The sequence below is a fragment of the Mastomys coucha genome, unplaced genomic scaffold (genome assembly GCF_008632895.1).
Source record: "Mastomys coucha isolate ucsf_1 unplaced genomic scaffold, UCSF_Mcou_1 pScaffold1, whole genome shotgun sequence".
Taxonomy (NCBI): Eukaryota; Metazoa; Chordata; class Mammalia; order Rodentia; family Muridae; genus Mastomys; species Mastomys coucha.
The window spans coordinates 77,046,848-77,071,791 of NW_022196891.1; the positions used below are offsets into that span (position 1 = coordinate 77,046,848).

General features: G+C 41.3%; 1 protein-coding gene and 1 pseudogene across 10 annotated transcripts in view; one reads left to right on the top strand and one right to left on the bottom strand.

The window, feature by feature from the left end:
• The window catches only part of Cdc42bpa (CDC42 binding protein kinase alpha), a 210,120-nt gene that overhangs the window by 178,036 nt on the left and 7,140 nt on the right, over positions 1-24,944 (top strand). For 6 of the 10 annotated variants that reach the window (XM_031391080.1, XM_031391090.1, XM_031391086.1 and 3 more), the window contains 11 exons: positions 1,249-1,354; positions 3,175-3,311; positions 3,861-4,000; positions 5,106-5,187; positions 6,817-7,033; positions 7,763-7,825; positions 10,582-11,175; positions 12,928-13,025; positions 15,153-15,237; positions 16,082-16,205; positions 17,119-17,236. In XM_031391080.1, coding sequence (XP_031246940.1) covers positions 1,249-1,354; positions 3,175-3,311; positions 3,861-4,000; positions 5,106-5,187; positions 6,817-7,033; positions 7,763-7,825; positions 10,582-11,175; positions 12,928-13,025; positions 15,153-15,237; positions 16,082-16,205; positions 17,119-17,236 — 1,764 coding nt within the window. Of the gene's footprint in view, positions 1-1,248; positions 1,355-3,174; positions 3,312-3,860; positions 4,001-5,105; positions 5,188-6,816; positions 7,034-7,762; positions 7,826-10,581; positions 11,176-12,927; positions 13,026-15,152; positions 15,238-16,081; positions 16,206-17,118; positions 17,237-22,287; positions 22,811-24,944 lie in introns of those variants that run through there. The other 4 variants (XM_031391108.1, XM_031391105.1, XM_031391084.1 and 1 more) reach the window with 3 other exon arrangements.
• LOC116069403 lies at positions 9,284-9,867 on the bottom strand (annotated as a pseudogene).

Consider the following 24,944-nt stretch of genomic DNA (forward strand, 5'->3'; position numbering starts at 1 on the left):
AGTGATAAGAAAAAGTAATCTAGAAGTTCTTGACATAGGCTATAACTACTGAAATTAATGCCATAAAAGGCATTAATTATAGTGAGAAGAACAGATAGAGTAGAACAGTACATCAGTCAGTAGTGACGTGAGGGATCTGAAAGGGAAACTATAGGCAGGAAGGCTGTCAGCCTCTTCATAATATAGTAGAACCTTCAGTAGGAAAGAGGCGGAATTAGAGAAATAGGAAAGGTCTGGAACTGTGGCTCTGGAACTTGCTGTTCTCAGTGTCCAGTCAGGCAGTTCGCACCTGCTGTAACCCCATCTCCAGAGCTCTGATCCCTTTTCTGAATTCCAGGACACTTGATGACACACAAACTCAATAAAAACAAGTCTTTAAAAAGAAATAATAGCCTAAAATTTCTTCAAATTAGAGATAGAAAGCTTCAGGAAAAGATGCAAGATACACTTAAAACATACTCAGAATGTTTAAATGCTTCTAAAAATGTGCTGATTTATGATAGAATTAGAGTAACAACCATTTGGAGCTAGGAAGGCTCAGCAATGAAATGTGGGCTAGAGCGGTGGCTCCTCCCTGGAGCTGTTCGCTGTGCAGCCTCAGTGCCTGCACTCTTCCCCAGATGCGGGTGTGGGTCTTGGCACTCTCGGGCAGGCGGAGGCAGACTGGAGACTGGAGGCTCCAGGGCCACCTGGCCTGGAGTACACAGTGCAGCAACAGAGACACCAAGGCATGCCTCAGCACGGTGCCAGGGGAGAGCTGTCCCTGCTGTCCACATGAGTCCTGTGGCACCTGTACTACCCCTCCCCCATAGTAATAGTGTTTTTAAGGATGTGGGAGAAAGGAAGATTTGCAATGATAAAGAATTCAGGAGAAAACTGAATATTTCAGAAACATAAGCTAAACTCCTAAATTCTAGATCAGACAAGATTAAGATCTAAGAGAGAAAAGACGAGAGTTTCTCATTTCTGTCAATAACTGAGGAAGAAGTAGGTAGAAAGCCGCAAGTGGATGGCTAGCAAAGACTGGCAGAAAAGAGCCAACGTGTGTAAAGATAAGAGTTCCGACATGTCACATGCAATCAGAGATACACAGTTATATTCAAGAAAAACTCATAAAGTAAACTTGAAGCTGAAAGCACGAGTGCATGCTGTACACATGAGGTCTGTCTCAGGTGCGTGAGGAGCCTCAGCTCCGTGTGGGTGCAGTGAGAAACGGAAGGACTGACTCTCATGTCGTGTATTTTGCAGCGCAAGACTCATCAGTTTTTCGTGAAGTCTTTCACTGCCCCTACCAAGTGTCATCAGTGTACCTCTTTGATGGTTGGCTTGATAAGACAGGGCTGTTCCTGTGAAGGTAAGAACAGAAGCCAGGGAAAGGCAGCTCTTGGCTCATGACAGTACTGTTGCTAACAGGGCACACGGGCTCTGAGAAGACCATGGGGTTGGCTCCCATCACTGCAGCCAAGCTGTGACTCTGAGCAAGAAGTGTGTAGCAGAGATGCTGGGAAAAACTCAGTGGAGTTGACTCTTATCCTCCCTGTAGTGAGAGCATGTAGACCACAGCTCCACGTGCTCCCTTCTGTATGTGCCGTCATAGCCTTTGAAACACGTATTTTCAGATGATTGGTAAAAAGCTGCCGGGTACAGGGCTAGGGGAATGGCTTAGTGAGTGAGTGCTTACCACAGACACAGAAGGGCCAGAGTCTGGGTCTCCAGCACACATGGAAAGGCTGTGATCCCAGCCCTCGGGTAGAAATAGGAGACTCTTGAGGGTCCTGGCATGCTGGACGAGTTAACTGCTGAGCTCCAGGTTTGATGAGATACTGGGCCTCAAAATCAAGTGGGGAGTGGCAGATGGAGGAAGATGCCTGACATCAACCTTAGGTTCCATATCATCATATAGACACGCATGCATGCACACCACACACTGATAGAGCACTGAGTAGCGGAATGTCTGTTAGTGACTCTTGCAAGGGAATTTCAGGGCTGATAACAATTTGCAGTAGAATGAAGAGCTAGAACCCCACCAGGGAGCTCTTCTGCATGATCAGCATTAAGTCACCTGTGGCACTTACAAGGTTGGGGTTGCTGGCTTTCTGTCCATTTGGTTCTCACTTTCATCACTAATATTAAAGAGTGATAATATAAATAATAAAAATATTTACTGCTTCTCAATAAACTTCTGAATGGCAAGCAACTGGATTTGTTTTCCCTAGTGAAAAATGGTTATTTAAAATTAAATAGAAAAAAAGCATTCGTTTATCATAGCACCATGCATGCAATTATGGCATGCATGCATGCCAGTGAATTTTTTTGTTGTTAAAATGAAATTTTATCATCAGAAATGAAAGGGAGACATAACAATGAAATATATCTTAAAATAATTATTCTGTTTGTTGAATATTAGCAGTTGAAAACATTAAAATCATGTGCTACAAACATCATGTAAATATTATTGATGATTTTTCTCACTGTGCTTGAAATTAGCATTTTGTTAATGTTTAACTCCAAAGAGTTTCTACTATTTTGAAATGTTTAAAATATACTTATTGATAAAATAATTTCTCTTGCCGGGCAGTGGTGGTGCACACCTTTAGTCCCAGCACTTGAGAGGCAAAGACAGGCGGATTTCTGAGTTCGAGGCCAGCCTGGTCTACAGAGTGAGTTCCAGGACAGCCAGGGCTATACTGAGACCCTGTCTCAAAAACACAAACAAAAAAATTTCTCTTCTAGAAACACTGATAATCTTTTTTTTAAGCTGATTGTTAGACAATGTATACAGATATACAATACGTTTTAAATACTCTCTTACTGTGTCAGTTGGTATCACATAAGGCTTTTGACTCATTTTTAATAATTTATGCTCTTTTACTATGCTTGATTCCCAAAGAATCATTTGTATGTTTTGAAACAATTTAGTATTCAACATAAGATATAGGATTCTCAGTTATGGATAGTATTAAATAGTCATTAATGATATTTTTAGGTTATGAAAGCATATGATTATAAAAGTTGAAAAAATTTTATGTATTACTTCTCAAAATACTCAATACTATTAATATGTTTGATATATAAAATGCATTTAAGTAATAAAAATTTAAGAAAATAAGAAAATATACTAGCAAAAAAATGAAACTTTATCTAAATTGTGTCCTTTTCCTCCCCCGCCAAAAGTCTGTGGGTTTTCCTGTCATATAACTTGTGTGAACAAAGCTCCGACGGCTTGCCCAGTTCCTCCTGAGCAAACGAAAGGTCCACTTGGCATAGACCCCCAGAAGGGAGTAGGCACGGCGTATGAGGGCCATGTGAGGGTAAGTGCCTCTGTTTGTACCTCAGTAAGCACAGTACTTGAGAGAAAATGTAATGAAGCAAACTCAGTTAAATATTTTAACTAGAGTCATGATTACATGGAAATGAATCCTAAAATATCACCAACTGTTCTGTTTCTCAAGATTTGCAAATGTTGAAATCACCATGAGTGAGTCTTTGGGCTCTGGTCTTTCCTGAGAGCTAGGGTGTCAGTTAGGAGGCTGTGGAGACGCTGGCTTGCCAGCCTGAGTAACATGTACAGTGTGGCCTGAGTGTCAGTTTCCTCTTAGAAGCACTTGCTTGTTACGCTTTTCTGTAAACCGCATGAGTATCCTGCCCTTAGTGAGTTGTCAGGTCAGAGCCTGCAGAAGCCACCGGGAGCTGCGCTGGTCCCACTTTCCCTTCTGTTGGCCCCCTGTCATACTTGTAGCCTTATCAACTAGAGAGCAGGCCCAGGATAGGCATGCACAGACTTCAGGTGTCACCTCTAGTTCACCATCATTTTCACTTGAGTTTTGTCTGTTTGTTTGTCTGACTGGAACTGAACTAAGATCCCTAAGCCAGCGGGAGTGAAGAAAGGGTGGCAGAGAGCACTGGCTGTGGTCTGTGACTTCAAACTGTTTCTTTATGATATCGCGGAGGGAAAAGCGTCGCAGCCAAGCTCCGTCATTAGTCAAGTGATTGACATGAGGTAAGCCCGAGGAGTGAGGACAGATGTGTCACGGCAGCATAGGGATCAAGGTTATGCTCTTGCTTTTAGGTCACTATGTTTTGGTAAAATAATTTTGTGTCAGTTTTCAGATTTAGCCCTACAGCTACATACTAAAAAGTAGGAAGTTAGGGATGGTTCTAGGGCAAGTTGGTTTATGTACTGAGTATGTGAAGTCAAAGTTGGGGTCTAAAAGACCAGTTATGTAGTGAAAGAGTCCTAATTATGTGCTGTTCAAGTCATTGTCTGAAACTACAAAGTGACTGAGTGTAGGTAAGGGCCCCTGGACACCATACTAAAGTGACAAACACCTAAAAGTTTGTGTTCCCTACCTAGTGCCATTGTCAGACTCTTCATGCGCCCCTCAACGCTTGCCTCCTTTTCCTGGAACTTCAGGCTCTCTCCTGGGGAGTTTTAGTTTCTCCTACAGCTTCAGGCATTGCTCCTGATTGATGGATCCCACATGTCTCCTACTCAGACATACCACTGCTCAAAATGCACATTTCTAGTGATGCCTAGTGGTATGTAGAGCACAGTGAAATAGAAGGGAATACCAGCAAGGGCGATTAGGCAGACCTGCTAATGGACCGAAAGGACAGTGGGGAGCTAGCAAAGGGAACAGCAGAACTGACTGTTACAACTAACATAAGACCACGTCAGGACTTCTGAGGCAGAGGGAGCAGGCGTGGTCATGACAGCATCCCAAAGGAGTGAACCACTGTTTAGGTGAGAAGACACAGCACATGAGATTTATTACGGCAGGCAAGAGAGTCCATTGGGGATCCTGGAGATGAACAGAAGCCCTTCTGGCTGTGTGTTCCCTGGCCTTATGTACCTTTGTGAGCCGCTATTCTGTCTAGCATAATGCACCACGGCCAGGTCACTCCTGATGAATTACCCTGAGTACTGTTAGGCACTATGTGGGAGGGGTCTTGTGTTTTGGTTTTTTGTTTTGTTTTAAATTGAGTTTGGGTGTTTATACAGTTAGGCTTTGAGGATTGCTTCGTATATATTATTTGGGTATATAAGCAAAACCATGCACACATGGCAACATGTAGTAACCTTAAATGTTTAATTTTTATTTCAGAGATGAAGAATTTTCTGTGAGTTCAGTCTTGGCTTCTGATGTTATTCACGCAAGTCGAAAAGATATTCCCTGTATATTTAGAGTAAGTCTGTGAATGACTTGAGCACTTCCATACCTTAGGTTTTGAGCACATGTGTTTGTGTGTGCACACATGTGAAGGCCAGATGGTGACATCAGACATCTTCCTTGATTGCAGTCTCACTGAGCCTGCTGCTCGCAGCTGTAGCTAGTTTAGCTAGGCAGCTTGCTCAGCCATTTCTGGCTCTACCTCTGCAGCTCTGGGACAACAGACAAACCTACCTGGCTCTTACCTGGATTCTGGGGATCCAAACTCTGACCCTCAGGTTTCTGCAGCATGTGCTTTATCCACTGAGCCAACTCTCCAGCACCTAATTACTTGTTTTTAATGAATATATTTTGCTACTCTGTATAAATCATAAAGTTACTAGAACAAGACCTAGACCCAGTACTCATTTATGTATCCATATCATGCAGTATTCACATGTAGAACACATTAATATGTTTCTAAAGTATTCTTCATGTTCTTTAATATTTTTGAGTCCCAGTTAACCTTCAAATAAATATTACCACATGCAGTTTCTCAAATTAAAAAAAAGTTGCTCTTTGCAAAACTCTCATTGTAAAAATTGTGTTTCAATTGTCTACTTCTTTATAACAAATATTCCAACACATGAACAGTGCTCGTTTGTGTCTATTGTGTAGTGCTGGCTGCTGTCCTGGCTGCACCCAGCTTATCTGGGGCAGGAGTGTCAGAAGAGCCTTTCTCCTGCACCTGTGGCTCCTCTTCACATCCTCCTCTAATTACATACAAGTAACTGCTTATGGCCATTTTGGTGAATTAAACAGTATAAATTTGTAAAACTGTTCTGTTGTTATAACTGTCCTACTTCCTATTTGTCTATGAATCTTACATCCAAGGAAGGTCAAAGATTAACCCTTAGTCTCTCACTTCCAGGTGAGTACTGTTTATTCTCCCCAGCTATGAAGGGGGCCTGTAAAGGTTCACTTACCTGGAACTCATTTGTAGTGGAGTTGTATTGTCACTGATGTTTAAAGCATATGGAAGTATATAAAGGGTCTCTATACATATGTGTAGTATATGTGTATATTATATAAATAATAAATAATATCTTAAAAGTGCTGTAAACTTATTTGCATACTGTTTCTAGTGATCTAGTCCTCTTTAATGATAAGATGAGAGGTTATCAGGAAGCACTAAGCCTTTCAGGACAGTCCGATTGGGGCTTCAGAGCAGTAGATGTGCACCAGCTCTATGGCCTTGAGAAATTACTTCCTTTCCCTTCATCATGGATTCTCATATATGCTCTTAGATTATAATCATAGTTGTTCTCTTGTGGAGGTGTTAAGAGGGTTAAATGAGATAATACTTGTAAATTACTTTTCTTTCTGGTACTTGATAATTTTGTGTCAGTTATTAAATTAGTGTCTATGCATTTCTGTGGTGTTTTATGGCATTATTTAACACAGTATGAAATGATAGTCACATTTCTACTTGTATCACCTCCTGCTGTTTGAATTGCAGTGTTACAGTGAGACACCTTCATTCAGTGTAACTAAAATGTGCTAAAGTGATAATAAGTGCTCATTTTACTGATGAGTGCTAAGCAAATCCTGAAGCTAGCATAAAAGATGTCTATTTTCTAATATTGTGACTGTTACGTTGTTTTAGGTCACAGCTTCCCAGCTCTCAGCGCCGAGTAACAAGTGTTCCATCCTGATGCTAGCAGACAGTGAGAATGAGAGGAGTAAGTGGGTGGGAGTGCTGAGTGAACTCCACAAGATTCTGAGGAAAAACAAGTTTAGAGAGCGCTCAGTGTATGTTCCCAAGGAGGCCTATGACAGCACTCTACCCCTCATTAAAACAACGCAGGCCGCTGCAATCATAGGTAGGACTCTGTGGTACTCAGAGTGTCATAACTGTTCACTCATCTGCGTTTCCGGCTGGCACCAGCTTGCTTCCACATAGGAGTCCCCAGTGTCTGGGGTAATGTGCAGATGTTTGTGGGATGAAGGAGGCCTGTGTCAGGCTGCAGGTTAGCGCTTACATGAGTGGAAGTGTACTAGCTTCCTAAAATGCACTAGTGCCGAAATCAAGCTGCTCATCCTTTTCTACTTCTGTGATTGGAACAAGTTAATTCTGAGAGTATAGGCTTCTTTTATAATGTGTAATCGAGGAGTTTGAAATCAGAGCGTGCTCAGCCTGCCCCCAGCAAACATCAGCTCCCTGCCGTGGGTGGACCGTTTCCCTTTGCTCTGCTCTGAAGTGCATGGCCCACTTCCCCTGCTTTCTAATAAACAATAGGAAGTTTAGTGAGTGGGAGTCACATGCCTTTCACGTGTTTCTAGAGTGGATGGTGTCTGTGACACTAGCAGACTAGCTTGTTAATTGCATTGTTATTGAATAAGCACTTACCTCTTTTGATAGGTACTAAAGCAGATTTTTAATTGATAGTTCTATTTTAAAGGGCATGAGATATTTGCCATTGTAATCTGGGAGGAAATATTTTGATATTTATTATCACTATTGCACCAGATGTTCTTATTATCTGCTTTATTCTGGTATCTTTACATTACTTTTATCTGATTAAAATGTTTTATGTTTGTGTCTTAAATAGATCATGAACGGATAGCTTTGGGAAATGAAGAAGGATTATTTGTTGTGCATGTCACCAAAGATGGTAAGAGAAACCCCAGTTCTTCCAGAGTAACCTTAAATTATATATTAGAAAACTCCTGAACCTCAAGTTTAAGAGTAGGATTCTGTTATGAAAATTTATAGATATAATTTCACATTTTTAAATCAAAAGATTTCTGGTTTTCTTTCTCTTTTTTGCTCTTTTGAGATAGGGTTTCACTCTGTAACTCTGGTTGTCCTAGAGCTCACCCTGTAGACCAGGCTGGCTAAACTCACAGCTCTGCCTGTCTCTTCCTCCAGAGTGGTGGCATTAAAGGTGTGTGCTACTGTACCCAGCTTTAAATCAAAAGATTTGTTCAACTCTATTATCCCTTTTAAGCTCTAAAGCCTCAGTCATGTGTTATCCCTCCCCTGTCAATTTATTGAACAGTTCCACTGTCTAAAGACGGCACATAAAAGAAAACTACAAACTAATTTCCATTCTTCGTAGTGCTTTAAGAAGTCATGTCTGAAATCCCCATGGTTCAGTAGGTTTTTAGCTCCCTATAGGGAGATCAAGTGCTGAGTGAAATAAAGCAAAACCAGTTGAGTTTGCTATTCATAAACATAACACTGAGGTTCTTAAGTTCTGTCTTTATATTAGGTTAGATATTGAGAAACCAATTCATTTAAACTTGATAAGTTTGTCATCCATAGCAAGACCTTGAGAAGGGTAAGAAGATGCATCAGTCAGTGAAGTACTTGCCCTGTAATCATTTGATTCCCAGAAACCACATAAAAAACTGGACATGTATGTGCTTTTGATCACAGCACTGGGAAAGCAGAGACAGATGGAAGGACTCCTCTTAGCACTGGCCATCCACCCTAACCTAATTATCAAACCCAGGTCCCAGTGAGAGAGCCTGCTTAGTAACAGAGTGAAGGTGGGCAAGATAACAGCACATGAAGGTGCCAAGCAAGCCTGGGGACCTGAGCTTGATCCCTGGAACCCACATAAAGGTGGACAAAGAAAAGTGACTCCACAAGGTATGACTGGCATACCTGTGCTGTAACATGCACCCACACACATACACAGTCAAATGTTTAATTAAAAAACAAAACAAACAAATAAAACCTCAAGGCAGACAGCTCCTAAGAATGAACACCCTAGGCTGATTTCTGGTGGCTACGCACTTGTGCATACATACATAGCCACACATGCACACAAAAAAGAAATACCTGCAGAGGTGGTGCTAGAGAGATGACTAGGCTGGTCAGATGGCTCAGCGGGTAAGAGCATTGATTGCTCTTCCGAAGGTCCTGAGTTCAAATCCCAGCACCTGTAATGAGATCTGGCTCAGAGGACCTGCAATGAGATCTGACGCCCTCTTCTGATGTGTCTGAATTCAGCTACAGTGTCTTTTTTTAAACTAAAAGAGCTGATGATTTTGTTTTCACATTTCACAAAATAAGTGAAAACCGCACTTTGTTATATCACTTCTCCATCCAAAAGTATTCTCTGTTACGAAGGGAAGTTTCCTTGACACGCATCTAGTAAACACTCAGGCTCAGCACCAAGATCTCCTGGTGAAACAGAACAAGAATACAAAATGATAAAGAGCGGTTCCACTCTTAATCTGGCTGGCTGGGTCATGCCAGGTCATGTGGGCACCATCATAGGGCGGGTGGGAGATCTCATCATTGGAGGCCCGGGCATCATGGGCATGTGGCCTCCCATGGGTGGTCTCATCCCAGGATCTGGTCCCACAGGCATCATCCCAGGAAGAGGGGCGCCCATCATTGGCATCATGGGAGGGCCTCTCATGTGGGGTGCAGGCATCATGCCAGGCCGAAGAGGACCTGCGGAATACTGGGGGGAGTTGGGATCATAGCCCCTGCAGGCAGAGGAGCAGAGAACGGAGCTGGAGGGATCTTTCCTTATTGAAATGCAGCCTTGTTTTGTCAGTCATGCTCTGGGCCTGCTCTTCCATCCATTCCTGATAATAATCTTTCCATTCTCTTTGTGTTTCCGACCACTGTAGTGTGTCTTCCTCACAGATGGAGAATCATGGGTAAGATACAGTAGTCAAAATAAAACTTAGGCATGATGCTCCACAGGCCGTTAGCTACCCCGGTCCCCGCCTCCAGGAACTGACACTCACAGGCTCCAGGGTCTTATATATAATAATAAATAAATCTTTGGGCTGGAGTGAGCAGGGCCAACCAGAGCGAGCAGAGGTCCTAAAATTCAATTCCCAACAACCACATGGAGGTTCACAGCCATCTGTACAGCTACAGTATACTCACATATATAAAATAAATAAAAGACCTGGATGGTCTTATAAAGGACGCAGAGGTTTAGTTCCCAGCACCCATATGGTAATTCACACCATCTGCAACTTATGTTCCAGGAGATCTGATGCCTTCTTCTGGCATGCAAGTGATTCACAGACACATGTACATAAAACACCTACATACATAAAATAAAAGTTAAACAGAAATACCTAAAGAGAAACATGAGTTGCACTGTTAGTTAGATTTTAAAAGTAGGAACTTCGTAGTGAAATTCCTAGATTTTAGTACCAAAAAACAAACTTTGTAAAGCATAAGTATGCTTTTATCTTGACTAACAAAGATCTCTGCTAAACTTAATACCAGCTACCAGTGGGCTAAATGACCTGATAATGGGTTTAATTATCTTCCTTTTTCGCTCTGTGATTTTTGACCTTTGTTACTTTTCCTGTATATGTGTCTTTAGGTTGGGTTATATACTTTGGAGTTTAATTTAGATGCATTTAATGTTGTTGTTTCTTCCTGTAGAGATTATTAGAGTTGGTGATAATAAGAAAATTCATCAGATTGAACTCATTCCAAGTGAGCAGCTTGCTGCTGTGATCTCAGGCCGAAATCGCCACGTCCGACTTTTTCCTATGTCAGCTTTGGATGGGCGAGAGATGGATTTTTATAAACTGGCAGAGACTAAAGGGTGTCAAACCATAGCTGCTGGGAAAGTGCGACACGGAGCTCTGTCCTGCCTGTGTGTGGCCATGAAGAGACAGGTCCTTTGCTATGAACTGTTCCAAAGCAAGACCAGGCACAGGAAGTTTAAGGAGATTCAAGTCCCATGTAATGTCCAGTGGATGGCCATCTTCAGTGAACATCTCTGTGTGGGATTCCAGTCAGGATTTCTCAGATACCCACTGAATGGAGAAGGAGGTCCAAGCAACATGCTCCATCCAAATGACCATACACTGTCATTCATTACACACCAACCAATGGATGCTCTCTGTGCAGTTGAAATCTCCAACAAAGAGTATTTGCTGTGTTTTAACAGCATTGGGATATACACAGACTGCCAGGGTCGAAGATCTAGACAGCAGGAACTGATGTGGCCAGCAAATCCTTCCTCCTGTTGTAAGATTCTCTCTTCTTGTCTGCCTTCTTCCCTTTTTGCTTTCCCATTTACTTTAAATATAATCACTTTTACTAACAGCTTGTTTTTTTAATCATTCTTAAGATCTTCCGCAAGTACTAATTATGTTGCTTATGTAAAATAACCCTAAATTGTAAAACCTAGAAAACAGGCTCAGTATTAAATGTGTGTAAGTAAAACTAACCCTCCTGTGGAAAATTTACTGGGAGACATTTTTCTGTAATTTCCATGTTGTTGTGTTTTGAAATAATCCCAAATAGTTCTCTTCATTATGACACCAAGTACAGTGAGTGTTCTTAAGCAGCAGTAGCACGTGAGACTCATCCCGAGGAAGTCTAATAAGTGAATTGTCTAACCAGTTCTCAGGAGGTTTAATAAAGGAGTGTAGCCTTTATTAAAATTGTTACTCCATTTTATATTATAGATTTGTCTTAGTTAGGGTTTTACTGCTGTGAACAGACACCATGACCAAGGCAACTCTTACATGACAGCATTTAACTGGGGCTGGCTTACAGGTTCAGAGGTTCAGTCTGTTATCATCAAGGCAAGAGCATGGCAGAGTCCAGGCAGGCATGGTGCAGGGGAAGCTGAGAGTTCTAATATTAAAATATTGCTATGCCATTTAATACTTTTATCATGGAATAATAATAGTCACTATTGAATACATATTATTTTACTGCATGAAGTGAAGGCATGAGTGAAATAGATGCAACAACAGTCTACCCGCACAGCATAGGCTTATAACAGAAAAGCAAGGAAATCTGTAAAAACAGGACAGCCAAACCCTCTAACCCTGCCACCTAGATTTAGCTATTTACAGTGTTTCATTTCTTCTGAAATGAATGTTTTTATCAGTGACATAATGGGTAAATGAATGCTGTTTTGTAGCTGAGTCAGATAACCCTGAGCATTCTAATGTGAAGTAAAAAATGAAACCGTGTAACTCATTTCTGTGAGCAGTCTCTTGGTAGCCATTGTTCAAGTGAATCACGTACTCTTGGCGTATGTCCCCATGTCTTCCACAAGTGTGTAGTGAGCATCTGTTCTTGTCATACAGCTGCAGGTGGCATGTCTATAGCATGCATGTCTCTAGATACATGTACCATGTATCTCTTGCTTTCGGGTTCTAGAATAGAACACTTAGGTAAACATCTCTACACATTGTATGTTTGTTTCTCTGTCAACAGTTTAACTGCTTTAAAAGCCCAACTCTTTAAAGTGCAATGAAGTTTCTTGTTTGATGAGGTGTTTTAATTGATTCTCTCTGTAGTGGGCTTTATCACAGGAGCTGACATATCAGTTCTCTCTATCACGTGAGCTATGGCATATCAGTTCTCTATCATGTGAGCTATGGCATATCAGTTCTCTCTATCATGTGAGCTATGGCATATCAGTTCCCTCTATCGTGTGAGCTATGGTGTATCAGTTCCCTCTATCACAGGAGCTATGGCATATCAGTTCTCTCTATCACAGGAGCTATGGTGTATCAGTTCTCTCTATCATGTGAGCTATGGTGTATCAGTTCTCTCTATCATGTGAGCTATGGTGTATCAGTTCTTTCTTTTATGATTTAGGTGATGTTCACTTCAAAAATGTTCTTAACATTATTCTTATATAATAACCGTGGGGTTTTGAAAAAATCCACTCTGCACTTTCTTAGAGTAGATCTTTCAAAATGTGGGGTTTACTAGTTCACAATGATCAGCAGCTCCTGCCTGCTTTCCTTCCCCCAGGTTACAATGCACCATATCTCTCCGTTTATAGTGAAAACGCAGTTGATATCTTTGATGTAAACTCCATGGAATGGATACAGACTCTTCCTCTCAAAAAGGTAATGGAACACTAAAATGTGGACCAAATGGTTACTTTTTAAGGTTTTTCCTTGCAAAAATTCATTGTACATAAGCAGTGTGTTGCATAAGGACATGTTCATGAGTATATATTGTACATTAGGCATACTACCCCTGAACCCCTCAACTTTTCCACCTGCTCCTGTCCTGTGAGGGTCTCTGCAATCACCAAGGCCTGCAGAGTATCAGTCTGCATGAGGCAAGAGGGGGTCTGGTTCAGTGTGACTCAGTAGCCACTTTGGTTCAAACTTCAAGAGTCTGGCACTGGACGGTTTATTTTAGGTGTATTCAAGCACAGCACAATTTGGGAAAAACTTCCTGGTGATAATTAACTCAGTCCCATGTGCACAATGAAGTTTTAAGGCATGACTATTACTACAAAAAGTAGTATTCAGTTTTCCTTGGTTTTTCAATGTATTAAACTGTTGAAGTTACCGTCTTCTTGCTGTCTTTTAAAGATGCATACATGTTTATACTGCATATACATCCAGTTCATTGATTTTTTTTTCACTACTATAAAACCATCTTTTAAGTGAGTAGTGTTTATCCATTATCTGGTTAACAGCATTACTTGTAACTCGTTGCTGTTGTCAGCATTGCTGTGTAGCCCTGATGAAGGTGGGGTGTTTCCTTTCTGCATCCGCCTCACAGTGGCATTGCTGAGACTCGGGCTGCAGCCTTGGAACCTTACGCAGCAGTGCCATGGTCTTTTCCAGACCCTTACTACAAATGACAGTCACATCCACATCATTTATAGGTTCTTTCTGACCCACATCTTCCCCAGCATTTCATTTTATAAATTGTAGTAAACTAGTTTATCACTGAAGTATGTTTGCATATCTCAGTTATCTGTGTTTATCACACTTCATACTTTCTCTTGAAGGCTGTCTTAGTTAGGGATTTATTGCTGTGAAGAGATACCGAGGCAACTCTTATAAAGGAAAACATTTCATTGGAGCTGCTTTAGGGTTTCCGAGGCGAATTAGTCCATTATCATCATAGCAGGAAGTGTGGCAGCTGGCAGGCAGACATGGTGCTGGAGGATCCAAGATCTTTATCCGCAGGCAGCCAGGAGGAGGCAGTTAACAGAGGCCTCTCCCACACTGGGTGGAGCTTGAGCACTAGGAGATCTGAAAGCCCGCCTCCAAAGTGACACACATGATCCAGTAAGGCCACACCTCCTCCAACAAGGCTATGCCTCCTAATAGAGCCCCTTCCTGTGGACCTGTGGGGGCCAATTACATTCAGACAAACCACACAAGCAATGCCTGGTCATGTTTGCTCATTTTGTTGTTGAATTTGCCAATTTTTTTTTTTCTTCCTGGCTTACTGAACTTTTGTGGATCCTGAGTTCCTGACACCAGAATAATTCTTTTCCATGTCTGTGATGTCTGGTCGTGTTCACGGAATATTTTCCTCAACAGAATGATGAACTTTACTGAACTAAGATTTATTCCTCTTGCTTAGGTGCTTCCTTCCCTCTCTGTTCTTCTGGTCTGCTCTACTTCAAGACCATAAAGATACAACCTTTGTTTTCCTCCAGGTTTACTGTTCCTGATGCCTGTTTGTAGCTGTATGCATTATTTTGCGCATAATAGACTTTTGCTTGCTCCCCATGTGCCTGTGCTCCACTTAGACTTGTAATGTAGGTGTGAGGTAGGGATCTGGCTATATTGGTTTGTATGAATGTCCCTCCATCACTGTTCTACCAATGATCCCTTTTCTGTCAGCACTTTTATCTCCACATATGTAGGCATACGGTGTTTTGTGATAAGAACTTATAAACCAGATGTGTTCTTTCCTGATTTAATTTTTTGGTCACATATTTTGGTGTCTTTTAAAGGGTCAGTTTTTAGTTGATTTATTTCTACTGGATTTTACTTGTCCATGATAGGCTTCCTTTAAAATATTATTGTTAATGCTAGTTTGTTTAAATTATATGATAATATATGTGCTAATAAAAATTACTAACTTGACTTTTAAAAAGAACTATATTTTGACATAGGTAGGTGAAAGCTCTTAATAGTATATTCTTAATAGACTAAAACCTTTATGACTTAATTTTTAAAAGTTTTATTGAAACATTAATTTTATTTTTATTATTTTAGGTCCGACCTTTAAACACTGAAGGATCATTAAATCTCTTTGGGTTGGAGACCATTAGATTAATATATTTCAAAAATAAGATGGCAGGTAAGGAAATATATTAATAGGATCATTTCAATGGAAATATTACAACAGTCCAAGGCATTTGGATATGAAGTGCCTCAGCCCATCTTTGTATCAGGCATATCTCACTCTGGAATATCTGATGTGCACTGGCAAGACAGTAAAGACATACAGCCTATATGACTGTACAGGCAAAATGTCTGACTCTGACACAGGTTTTCCTGAGGCACACCCAGGTAAGGAGAAGAGTGACGCCTGTGCGTTCTGTGCCTGTGATACTGTAGGCCTAGCCATTAGGCCTGAATTAGAAACACTTGTCAAGAGTCCTAGTTGAGGACTACAGGACCCCATCTCCAGCCATTCCACAGAATCTCTGAAGTACTGAAGACAATCTTGGAAGAGGCTAAGAATGTCACAGGAGTGAGTTCCCAGAGTAAGGACTTAGAATAGGAATCCAGGAAAGTGAGGGTGGCTGAGAGGCAGCTCAGCAGTTTAAAGAGCTCGCTTCTCTTTGAGAGTACTGGAACCACCAGAACTACTCATTACAGGGCAGAGAAGGCCGTGTGACCATAGTGCGGGTGGAGTGAATGGTTAAAGCCATGACAAGACAGCTGTATTGTCCTCCAGCAAAAGTGTAGCATCTTGTATTTATAATCAAAAGTGAGACTGTTTTGTAAGCTATACTAACTTCAGCATCTATCTCTTTGCATATTCCACTGAAAATTATTGCTTGCTGTCTGATGATTAGTACATAATTCTTTAGCTATCACAGTTGTACATACTGTACAATTGATTGCAACATCACAGAGACCAATAGGTAGGAAGAACTTTAACAATCTAAACAATATTATTATTTTCTTTCTCACAGAAGGGGATGAACTTGTAGTTCCTGAAACATCAGATAATAGTCGGAAACAAATGGTTAGGAATATCAACAACAAGCGGCGTTACTCCTTCCGAGTCCCAGAAGAAGAGAGGATGCAGCAGAGGAGGTATGCACTTCACTTCTTCCCCGCACCCGTCCACGCTACGTCACCCAGAGAACCGTCTAGAATCAATTTAGAAGAAAGAGTCTGAAAAGTTGTCACTCAGCTGTAGTCTAAATTCCTAAGGTTGGGGTGGCTCATTGGCAGAGTATTTGCCAAGTATGAGTAAGGCCCAGGAATTTATCTCCAACTGCAGAGGGATCCCCCGGTAATGAGTAGTACCCCCCCCCCAAAGCTATGAGAATAAAGTACCATACTGTCAGTCATTTCTGGATGTATATAGGACAGCCATAATGTATGGCACATATAACTCTGTGATATAAGTCATCTGTATAGATCACAAATGTGTACATGCTTGCGAAGTACAGAAGCCAGACATGGTGGCTGATGCCTATAATCTTAACACTCAAGAGGCTAAGGCAGGAGGGTTACCTTGAGTTTGAGGTTAGCATGCCCTGAACTAAAGGGTAAGATTCTGCCAAAAAAAAAAAAGTAAAAGAGAAAAGCAAAAAGAAATTCAGATTAACTTTTTCTCAGTGAGCAAGCAGATGTAGCTATATTAAAACCCATTTCTAAAATGTTATCTATTATAAAAGATACACATATAATTTTTAAGTTACCTGCAAAGTAGAGCAGAAGATCTTTAATGCAAGGGGTGTGGCTGAGTGAGTGGAGACCACTTGCTGCAGGTATGTGCCCCCGGCTTTGATCCCAGCACTGAACAAATTACACACACAAATCCTAAATCTCAAGATCTTCTTACTTAAAATTTAAAAAACAAAGTAGTCTAAGGAATTGAACTATTATTACATTGTTATTCTAATTATATCTTTATTTTTATCAATAAAGTGCTTACTTTTTTTAAAGTTATATTGATTAAATGTGGAAATACTGTCTAAACAGGTATTCTACCTTACAGGGAGATGCTACGAGATCCAGAAATGAGAAATAAATTAATTTCTAACCCAACTAATTTTAACCACATAGCACACATGGGTCCTGGAGATGGAATACAGATCCTAAAAGACCTGCCCATGGTAAGAGGCGTGAAGAGCGGTGTGAATATGAATGGCGTGAGAAGTCAGTGTCAGCTGCTGGGGAGGAGTGTGCACAGAGGCTCACATGCATGCACTGCTTCCCAAACCACGCTGCCTAGTGAGGACGTGTTCCTTCAACATGACACAGTGTGTCTGAGATGGCACAGTGGCATCTGATGGAAGAAACGTACAGTTCAGAAATCTGACAAAAGTTCTTAACTCGGAAAAGTTCTCCATTTTGCTAATACAAGTTTGCTACTGTTGGTGAAAGAAACCACCATATTTGAAAGGTTCTGTGGCCAATCCCAGATGCAGTCCCCAAAACTTTAAGGCTTCACTCAGTTGAATGCAAGTACTTGGATAGTTTCTCCTCAGAAGTGCACATGGGCTTCATCATTCATAGTCACACCTCTCAGCTAACTGAAATTCAGTCTGTTCCTTTGCTCAGATCCACGCATGTTTCCTGGCCAATTATGTTAAAAGAAGTACCGCACAGGAAGACTGGTGTACTTTAACAACGGGAGGATTGCATCCACAGACCCATTATGCTGAGGTTAAAATTACTAGTGGCATTGGCTAAGTCTCCAGGCTCTCTGCTCCTGCCATGTCAGTGTCAAACACTCCTTGCAGGCCATTAAAATCCAGAGGGACCCTTTGATCAGTAGCTGTTCAACTGGGTGAAAGAACTTCAGAATAATTACTATTTTATGACAGTTTTGGAGACAACTGTGAATACTGACCATAGTCTCTCTTAAGGACATCTGTCTAAATTCCATTAGCAATACAGTGGTAGGAGAAAGGAGAGAGAAGGGATAAAGTGTGCTGTGTAATCAGAATTGTATCATCAAAGTTACGATATAAAGGGGGGTTTATTTATTTCCTGGAAAGAAAAATAAGTCTACAATCATTTCAATCAAAATATTTGGTTGTAAATATTACAATCACATGGCTGTGCTTTCTCCCTATTTTCACATCTTTGGGGGTCAGGTGGTGGTCACAGCAATCAATATTCCTTTATTGAGCTCAAATTATTCACATTATTCCTTGGGGATCTGTTAGCTATGGGGTTTGTTGGCTGTGCTGGGTAACAGTGAAACCAAGCGGGAAGCTCAAAGTCAAGCCAAGTCAAGCGTGTTCAACTCAGAGCTTCTGTGCGTGCTGCTGGGCTTATAAGCTATTCTGCTCCCCAACTTGTACCTGGAGCAAGAGCACGGGGTCTCCATATCCCGCTGCTAACGTTGCTCCGGAGTCCTCCAGGCCCTGCTGTCGTCTGGGCAGTGCACACAGCGGGGTCCTGAGCTCAGGCCTCCACCATTGCTGTTCTTGGCTATTTGATTTTCCTAAGTGGGAGTTACGTGCCAGGCACACAATACTTTAGTAGAGAGAACTTTTTGAAGTATAACAAAGAGTTAAATGTGACTGTCTTCATAGGGTGTATGTGAGAGACTCCAAGTACAGTGCACTGTTTTAACTGAGTTTTTGGTAGTTTTTCATAAGTATATAGTATTGAGGAATGGAGAGATAACCAGCTTTAGACGCAAAAATATGTTGTTGAATAGCATGCCAGCTAAATCAAACAAAGTGCAACAGGAGCAAGGTTTTGATATATATTAACCTTTTAAATTAAAATCACATTCTTAACTATGTAAAAGGAGTTGTAGAAAATGTTTGTACAAGTTTGCAATATTTCCCTTAAGGTGATATAATCTCAGGATTCAGTATTGTTCTCCTTGGGTCCCACCAGGGGAATTGTTCTGTTCTGAAGGCCTTCCCCACCTTCACATACAAGGGGGTGTGGACCTGGGTTCTGAGTCAGCAGTTAGTATTGTAGGAGACTTGAAAGTACCCCTCAGCTTTACTTTTTTGTGTGTAATGGTTTTGTTCTTGTTTTTTGAGTCAGGGTCTTACTGTGTAGCCATGTCTGGCCTGGAACTCTCTGTGAAGACTAAGCTGGCTTGAGACTCAGAGATCCTGGGCCACTGCACCCTGCCTAACAAAAATTTCTCCCTCAGTCTCTCACCACTTGGATTTTTGTTAGTTTTGAGACAGAATTTCGTTAGCTGGCCCTGGCTGGCCTCGAATTCACTATGTAGCCTAGGCTAGCCTCAAATTTGAGCCTGTCTTCCTCCTGCCTCAGCCTTCTAGGTGCTCCAGGTTTCTGTCACCATTCCCACCAGAAATTTGTGGGTTTGCTATTGTTGCTAAAAATATTGTTGCTAAATATTGTTGCTTAAAAATAAAATACTTTTATTATTAAGCAAAACAATTTCAGATGATATTTGTCACTCATCCACCAACTGGATATATGACCCTCCATGCTGGCTGCTGATTCTAACTAGACTGTTAGTTGGGGTATTTGTCGTCACCTGGTTTTGTTAACTCCACAACCACCTCCCCACAACCCCAGATTAGTCCTTTTTCATACCAATTCAGTCGATTTTTAATGTGCCTTTTGTTCTTTTAATGTTTAATTATTGTGTAAGATAAACACCATTCTATTTCCAGGCCGAGTGTGCATTTATGAAACCTGTCCCTTCATCTGCATGTGTCATAGGCAGCAGAGTTGTCTTGGATCTAGATTTCTTTTTGTTTCCTGTTATTTCCACATGACTTTTCTCATTTCACGTGCACAGGATGTAGTCTCTAAAGGCATTATGTAATCTCCCAACACATGCTTCTTGAACATGTGCCCTGTGCCCAGGCCAGTGCTCTTCTAGGGGTAGACACTGGGAAACAGCCCAGTGTGTATGTGTCTGTAGGAATGCTCACAGGTAGCAAGAGTTTGTAATCTCAACTCTGTATGTCCTTTCCAGTCAGATGGAGTTATGAATTATCCCTCCCCCTCCAAAAACAGATGAATTACATTGATCTGGCAGCATGTGTAAGAGCTTTCGAGTCCCAAAGCTGTGTTGCTGTCTACAAAGAACATGGACCCTGGATGTTTTTATACCTCAACATAATTAAGTCAATATCATGTTCCTATGAAATACTTAAGAGCTTAGAAAGCCTTAAAAAGCTCTTTAGAAGTATAACTCCGCTTCATTTGTACCAGATATCCTGAAGTAACACTGCTTCTGTCTTAACTGTGGAAGGGACAGTAAAGCTTGGAAAAGTCACTTTTCTTACCTCTTGTATCAGATGCAAACCTTCCATTTCCAGCTTAGTGAGTGGAGAGAAGATAAGCCATTAATATAAAATGGTATGTGAGTCTTAGGAGAGATGCTGAATTAGATTTCTTGAATCTTTTATCATTTATTACCTGTGGTGGTGGCTGTTAAGAGGTCGCTAGAAATACAGGAACATTTTTCTCCAACCTAATGCAAGAATAATTTACCACTGCAATGTTTATCACCATATTCCTAACACAGTACATTTTACCTGTTTCTAAAGTTGTTAATGACCACAACATACTGAACTCAATAACCTTTTTGAGAAGTAAATTTGCTTCTTGAACTGGGGGGATGTAGCCCAGTGTTTCCTTGTTAATATGGAGGGTCTGGGCTCAGTTCACAACACCCTTAGGACTTTCCCCTCCAAAAAGATAATTTGCTTTCTTAAAGTCCAAGATAGATAGATAGATAGATAGATAGATAGATAGATAGATAGATGGATGGATGGATGGATGGATGGATGGATGGATGGATGGATGGATGGATGGATGGGTGGATGGGTGAGAGAAAGAGAGAGAGAAAGAGAGAGAGAGAGAGAGAACTGGCTGGTTTTGTGTGTCAACTTGACACAGGCTGGAGTTATCACAGAGAAAGGCGCTTCAGTGGGGAAGTGCCTCCATGAGATCCAGCTGTGGGGCATTTTCTCAATTAGTGATCAAGGGGGTAGGGCCCCTTGTGGGTGGTGCCATCCCTGGGCTGGAAGTCTTGAGTTCTATAAGAGAGCAGGCTGAGCAAGCCAGGGGAAGCAAGCCAGTAAGGAACATCCCTCCATAGCCTCTGCATCAGCTCCTGCTTCCTGACCTGTTTGAGTTCCAGTCCTGACTTCCTTTGGTGATAAACAGCAATGTGGAAATAAGCTGAATAAACCCTTTCCTGCCCAACTTGCTTCTTGGTCATGATGTTTGTGCAGGAATAGAAACCCTGACTAAGACAGACAGACAGACAGACAGACAGAGAGAGAGAGAGAGAGAGAGAGAGAGAGAGAGACTTAGAAAATAGTGATTTTATTCACATTTCTAAAATAAATGAACTGTCATATATAAAGCCTTTCTTTTAGGCTTAGATAAGTCTTGAGGAATGTGTGCTCTGGAAACAGCTGCTCTTCAAGAACTGAACTTCAAAAAATCCCCATTATAAGAAATAGCTGGTCACTCAGCGGCCTCACCCAAGTGCTCGCTCAGAAGCATTTATCAGGCGATGTGAAGCCTCTCTTTAGACTTTTTTGTAACTTCATAATTATTTGCCTTTTAAAGAACATCTTTGAATATTCAAAGCAAAATTTTCCCTTGTTGGAAACATGCTTGTTCTTTGAGTGGCTTAGAGACAAACTAGGGATAAGACAGGCTCCAAGTCTCAACATCTTTGTTAGAAGGAAATTATAAGGAAATTAAGTTTATAAGGAAATCAGATCCCTAAAGGCCAGGACACATGACGGATTCAGAACTGAGAAGCAGCCATACAATCTGAGGGTGCAGGTTTGTACTTTGTATTTGGAAGTGGTCTGGGTTCCTCGTCCTCCCTTTAGCTTTCTTGCTGCTTCTGTGCTTGGTGTTTTGGCGTTGTGGAGAGATTCTTGCAGTGCTTTTATTGTATCCCTTAAGAGAATCCTGAAGACTCTGAAAGCTTCTTGCACCTCTGGAAGCCATGCTCACTTCACTCTGGTAAATTGGGAATGGCGTTATCACAAAATGATAACTATTTTTTTGAAAATCTGCTATTATAGTAACTGATTACAGAACTTAATCCTCTAAGGCCTGAAAGAATTTCACTGGCACAAGTTTTGAGATCTGCCCTGTTCTCTGTGTGCATGTTGTCTGGTGTCACTCACCCTGATCCATAGCGTCACCTTACACCATTCTTTTCTTTCTGTTGTTTCAATAGCCGGGTTTCCCTTATTCGCCCCCTCATCACCACTCCGGCCTGATCTCCTCTCCGAGCAACTTTGAGCACATCTATCACATGACTGTCAATTCTGCTGAACAGTTTCTCTCTCCTGATTCCATAAACCCTGGGTGCCCCCAGTCCCTGCGCTCTGCCCCTGGTACACCACACTCTGTGACTCTGAGGGTATGAACAGCTGAGCCGAGCTAACCTTGACTAACAGCGTGTGCATTTTCTAACCACTGAGGTGGTGCCTTTGGGGAATGGTTACCCTGTCCTCCCCTCAGCTGCCAGCTTCAACTACTTTTTGACTTCTGTTTATCCTCGTCTCTCCTCTCCTCAGTCTGTCTCATTCCTTCTTTTGAGGGAAACATGGAGGAATAAAGGTTTCTGCATTGGTCTTGAGCTGGCTGTAGAAGTTGGTCTTTGTTGGATAGTTTTCCCATTTCTGGTATTTTCCATTCTGGATACCATGTTAAAACAAAGCCAACCAGACAAAAACACCCCAAACTGGATCTCTATTAAAACAGAAAAAGAACTCCCTGAATTTCTGAGGTTTTTCTTTTTTAGCTGCTCTTTACCCTACAGCCATTTCAGTTCAGAGAAGTGCTTTATATTTGACAAGATTATGGTCTGTGTAGAGCTCATCCATTGTCCTACCAAAAGTCTCCAAAGTAACGCTATAAATAATGAGCAGGTAACAGGAAAGAAATCCAAAGTTAAAGACCGTTTTTACAAATCTTTGGGTTGCTGATGTGGATTTAATTGCAGCCAAGACACAAGACAAGAAAAGTTAGCAAGGACAACGAAGAGGGTGCTCCACCCTGAAGAAGCGGGGCACTGTTGGTCATTTCATTGAGCCCACGCCTGAAGTGGCTGTTAATCTGTCTGTTCTATAAGTAGTGTCTGTGTATATGAACATTAAGGGAAGTTAGTTTTATGAATATTAAAGTATTTGGGTTATACCATGAAAACTTATTTTCTATGATGCCCCAGGTTTGTAAATTAGTAACACGGACTTTAAGATTTTTTAATATAGTAATTTTCCAGTAAGAAAATTTGAAGGGTTAAAAGATTATTTTTGTTCCTATTATCAAATCACTTTGAAAAGGTAAATAACAATACCATCTGAATGCCTTCTGTGGCAGAATGACCTTGGTTTGCTTGGCAACTGGAAGTGGATCCCAAGGACTTCTCAGTCAGTGGTGCCGACAGTGGGAATCTGCCCAATTATAAGCATAGTTTGAACCGAAAAGACCCAAACCCTGGCTTCTTGTTATATTCTAATAGAGTGTATATCATTTGACTAATTGATAAGCTTTTTATATAGAACACTTTTCTGTTCATCATCCCTTTAGTACTTTAGCTTTCAGTTGTAGTTACTAGTATAGCATATTTTGGAAGCTTATCCTCCGTTGTTTTTTCTAGAGCAGACTTACAGAGAGCCGAGCAGCCCATCGGAGCTTGGAAGTGCAGGTTGACTGGCAGTCCCCGCGCCTAGGACCCCTCTTGGCCATTCATGCAACACATTGCTGTGTGTCAGAAGCTTGCTCCTGTGTGTGCAAATGCTAAAATGCTGCCTTTGACTGTCTTGGCTTTAATTTTTTAATTTTCTTAGATAAAATAAGGCAAAATATTTTCTTTAAACAAATACTGCACAGAATTACATGGACTTTGCAGATCTGGTCTAGAAACCAACGGAACAGTGGTGAATTGCTTCTCTCAGGCTTGTAGATGTTCTAGAAAGCCCAGTGCACAGACTCATCCAGAGCCATCGCCCCCTCATGGGGTTTTATAGTCACATAGTAATTGAGTGTCCAGTTCTAGACCTTCTTAACAACCAAAAATAATTAACCACACTACTAGATTTCCTTCTTGCCTCTTTTCATAGCTCCTGTTTAAATCATTTGATCTTTGCCTTACTGTAGCAGAGGCAGCTGTCCTTTGATAAGCATTAGCTATGGGTTAGTTTAGGAACTGGGGCTGCAAACCTGACAACATGGGTTCGAACCCCAGAGCCTACAGAGGAGAAGAGGATGCTCACATTCTCTCACTCTCTCTCTCACACACACACACACACACACACACACACACCATATCCCACACAGATAAATAAACATCTAAAAGAAAATGTAGGTAGGAAACAACAAATTAGTAGTAGTGTCTGGTGAAATAACAGAGTTGGCCTTTTTATGATTCATTATTTTCCATATACCCCACAGTCCGGGGGTAATCCCTTGACAATGAGGAAAAAGCATGTTTAATGAACTAATTAATGCTGAGGAAACTTCTGGCTGGTTAATGTATTTTCCAGTCCATTTTGATTAATAGTATTGGCCTTGACCATCATGGGATCTGCTGAATGTAGAAACAAAGTGGAAGTGAGATGGCGTGGTGCGTAGAGGAGCCTGCTGCCAAGCCTGATAATCTGAGTTCAAAACCCAGGACTCCCGTAGTGTAAGGAGAACTACAGCTCCACAGTTTTGTCCTCCGGCTTCCACATATGTAGTGGCATGATGTGTACACATACACACACATTTTTTTTTTAAAGGAAACCAAAAACAAAGATCCCTAGGTCAGCTCCTCTTAGAAAAGTAGTGCACGCTAGCTCCATCAGACTTTTTTTCCTTAACAAACGAATCCTTCAGGAAAGTTAT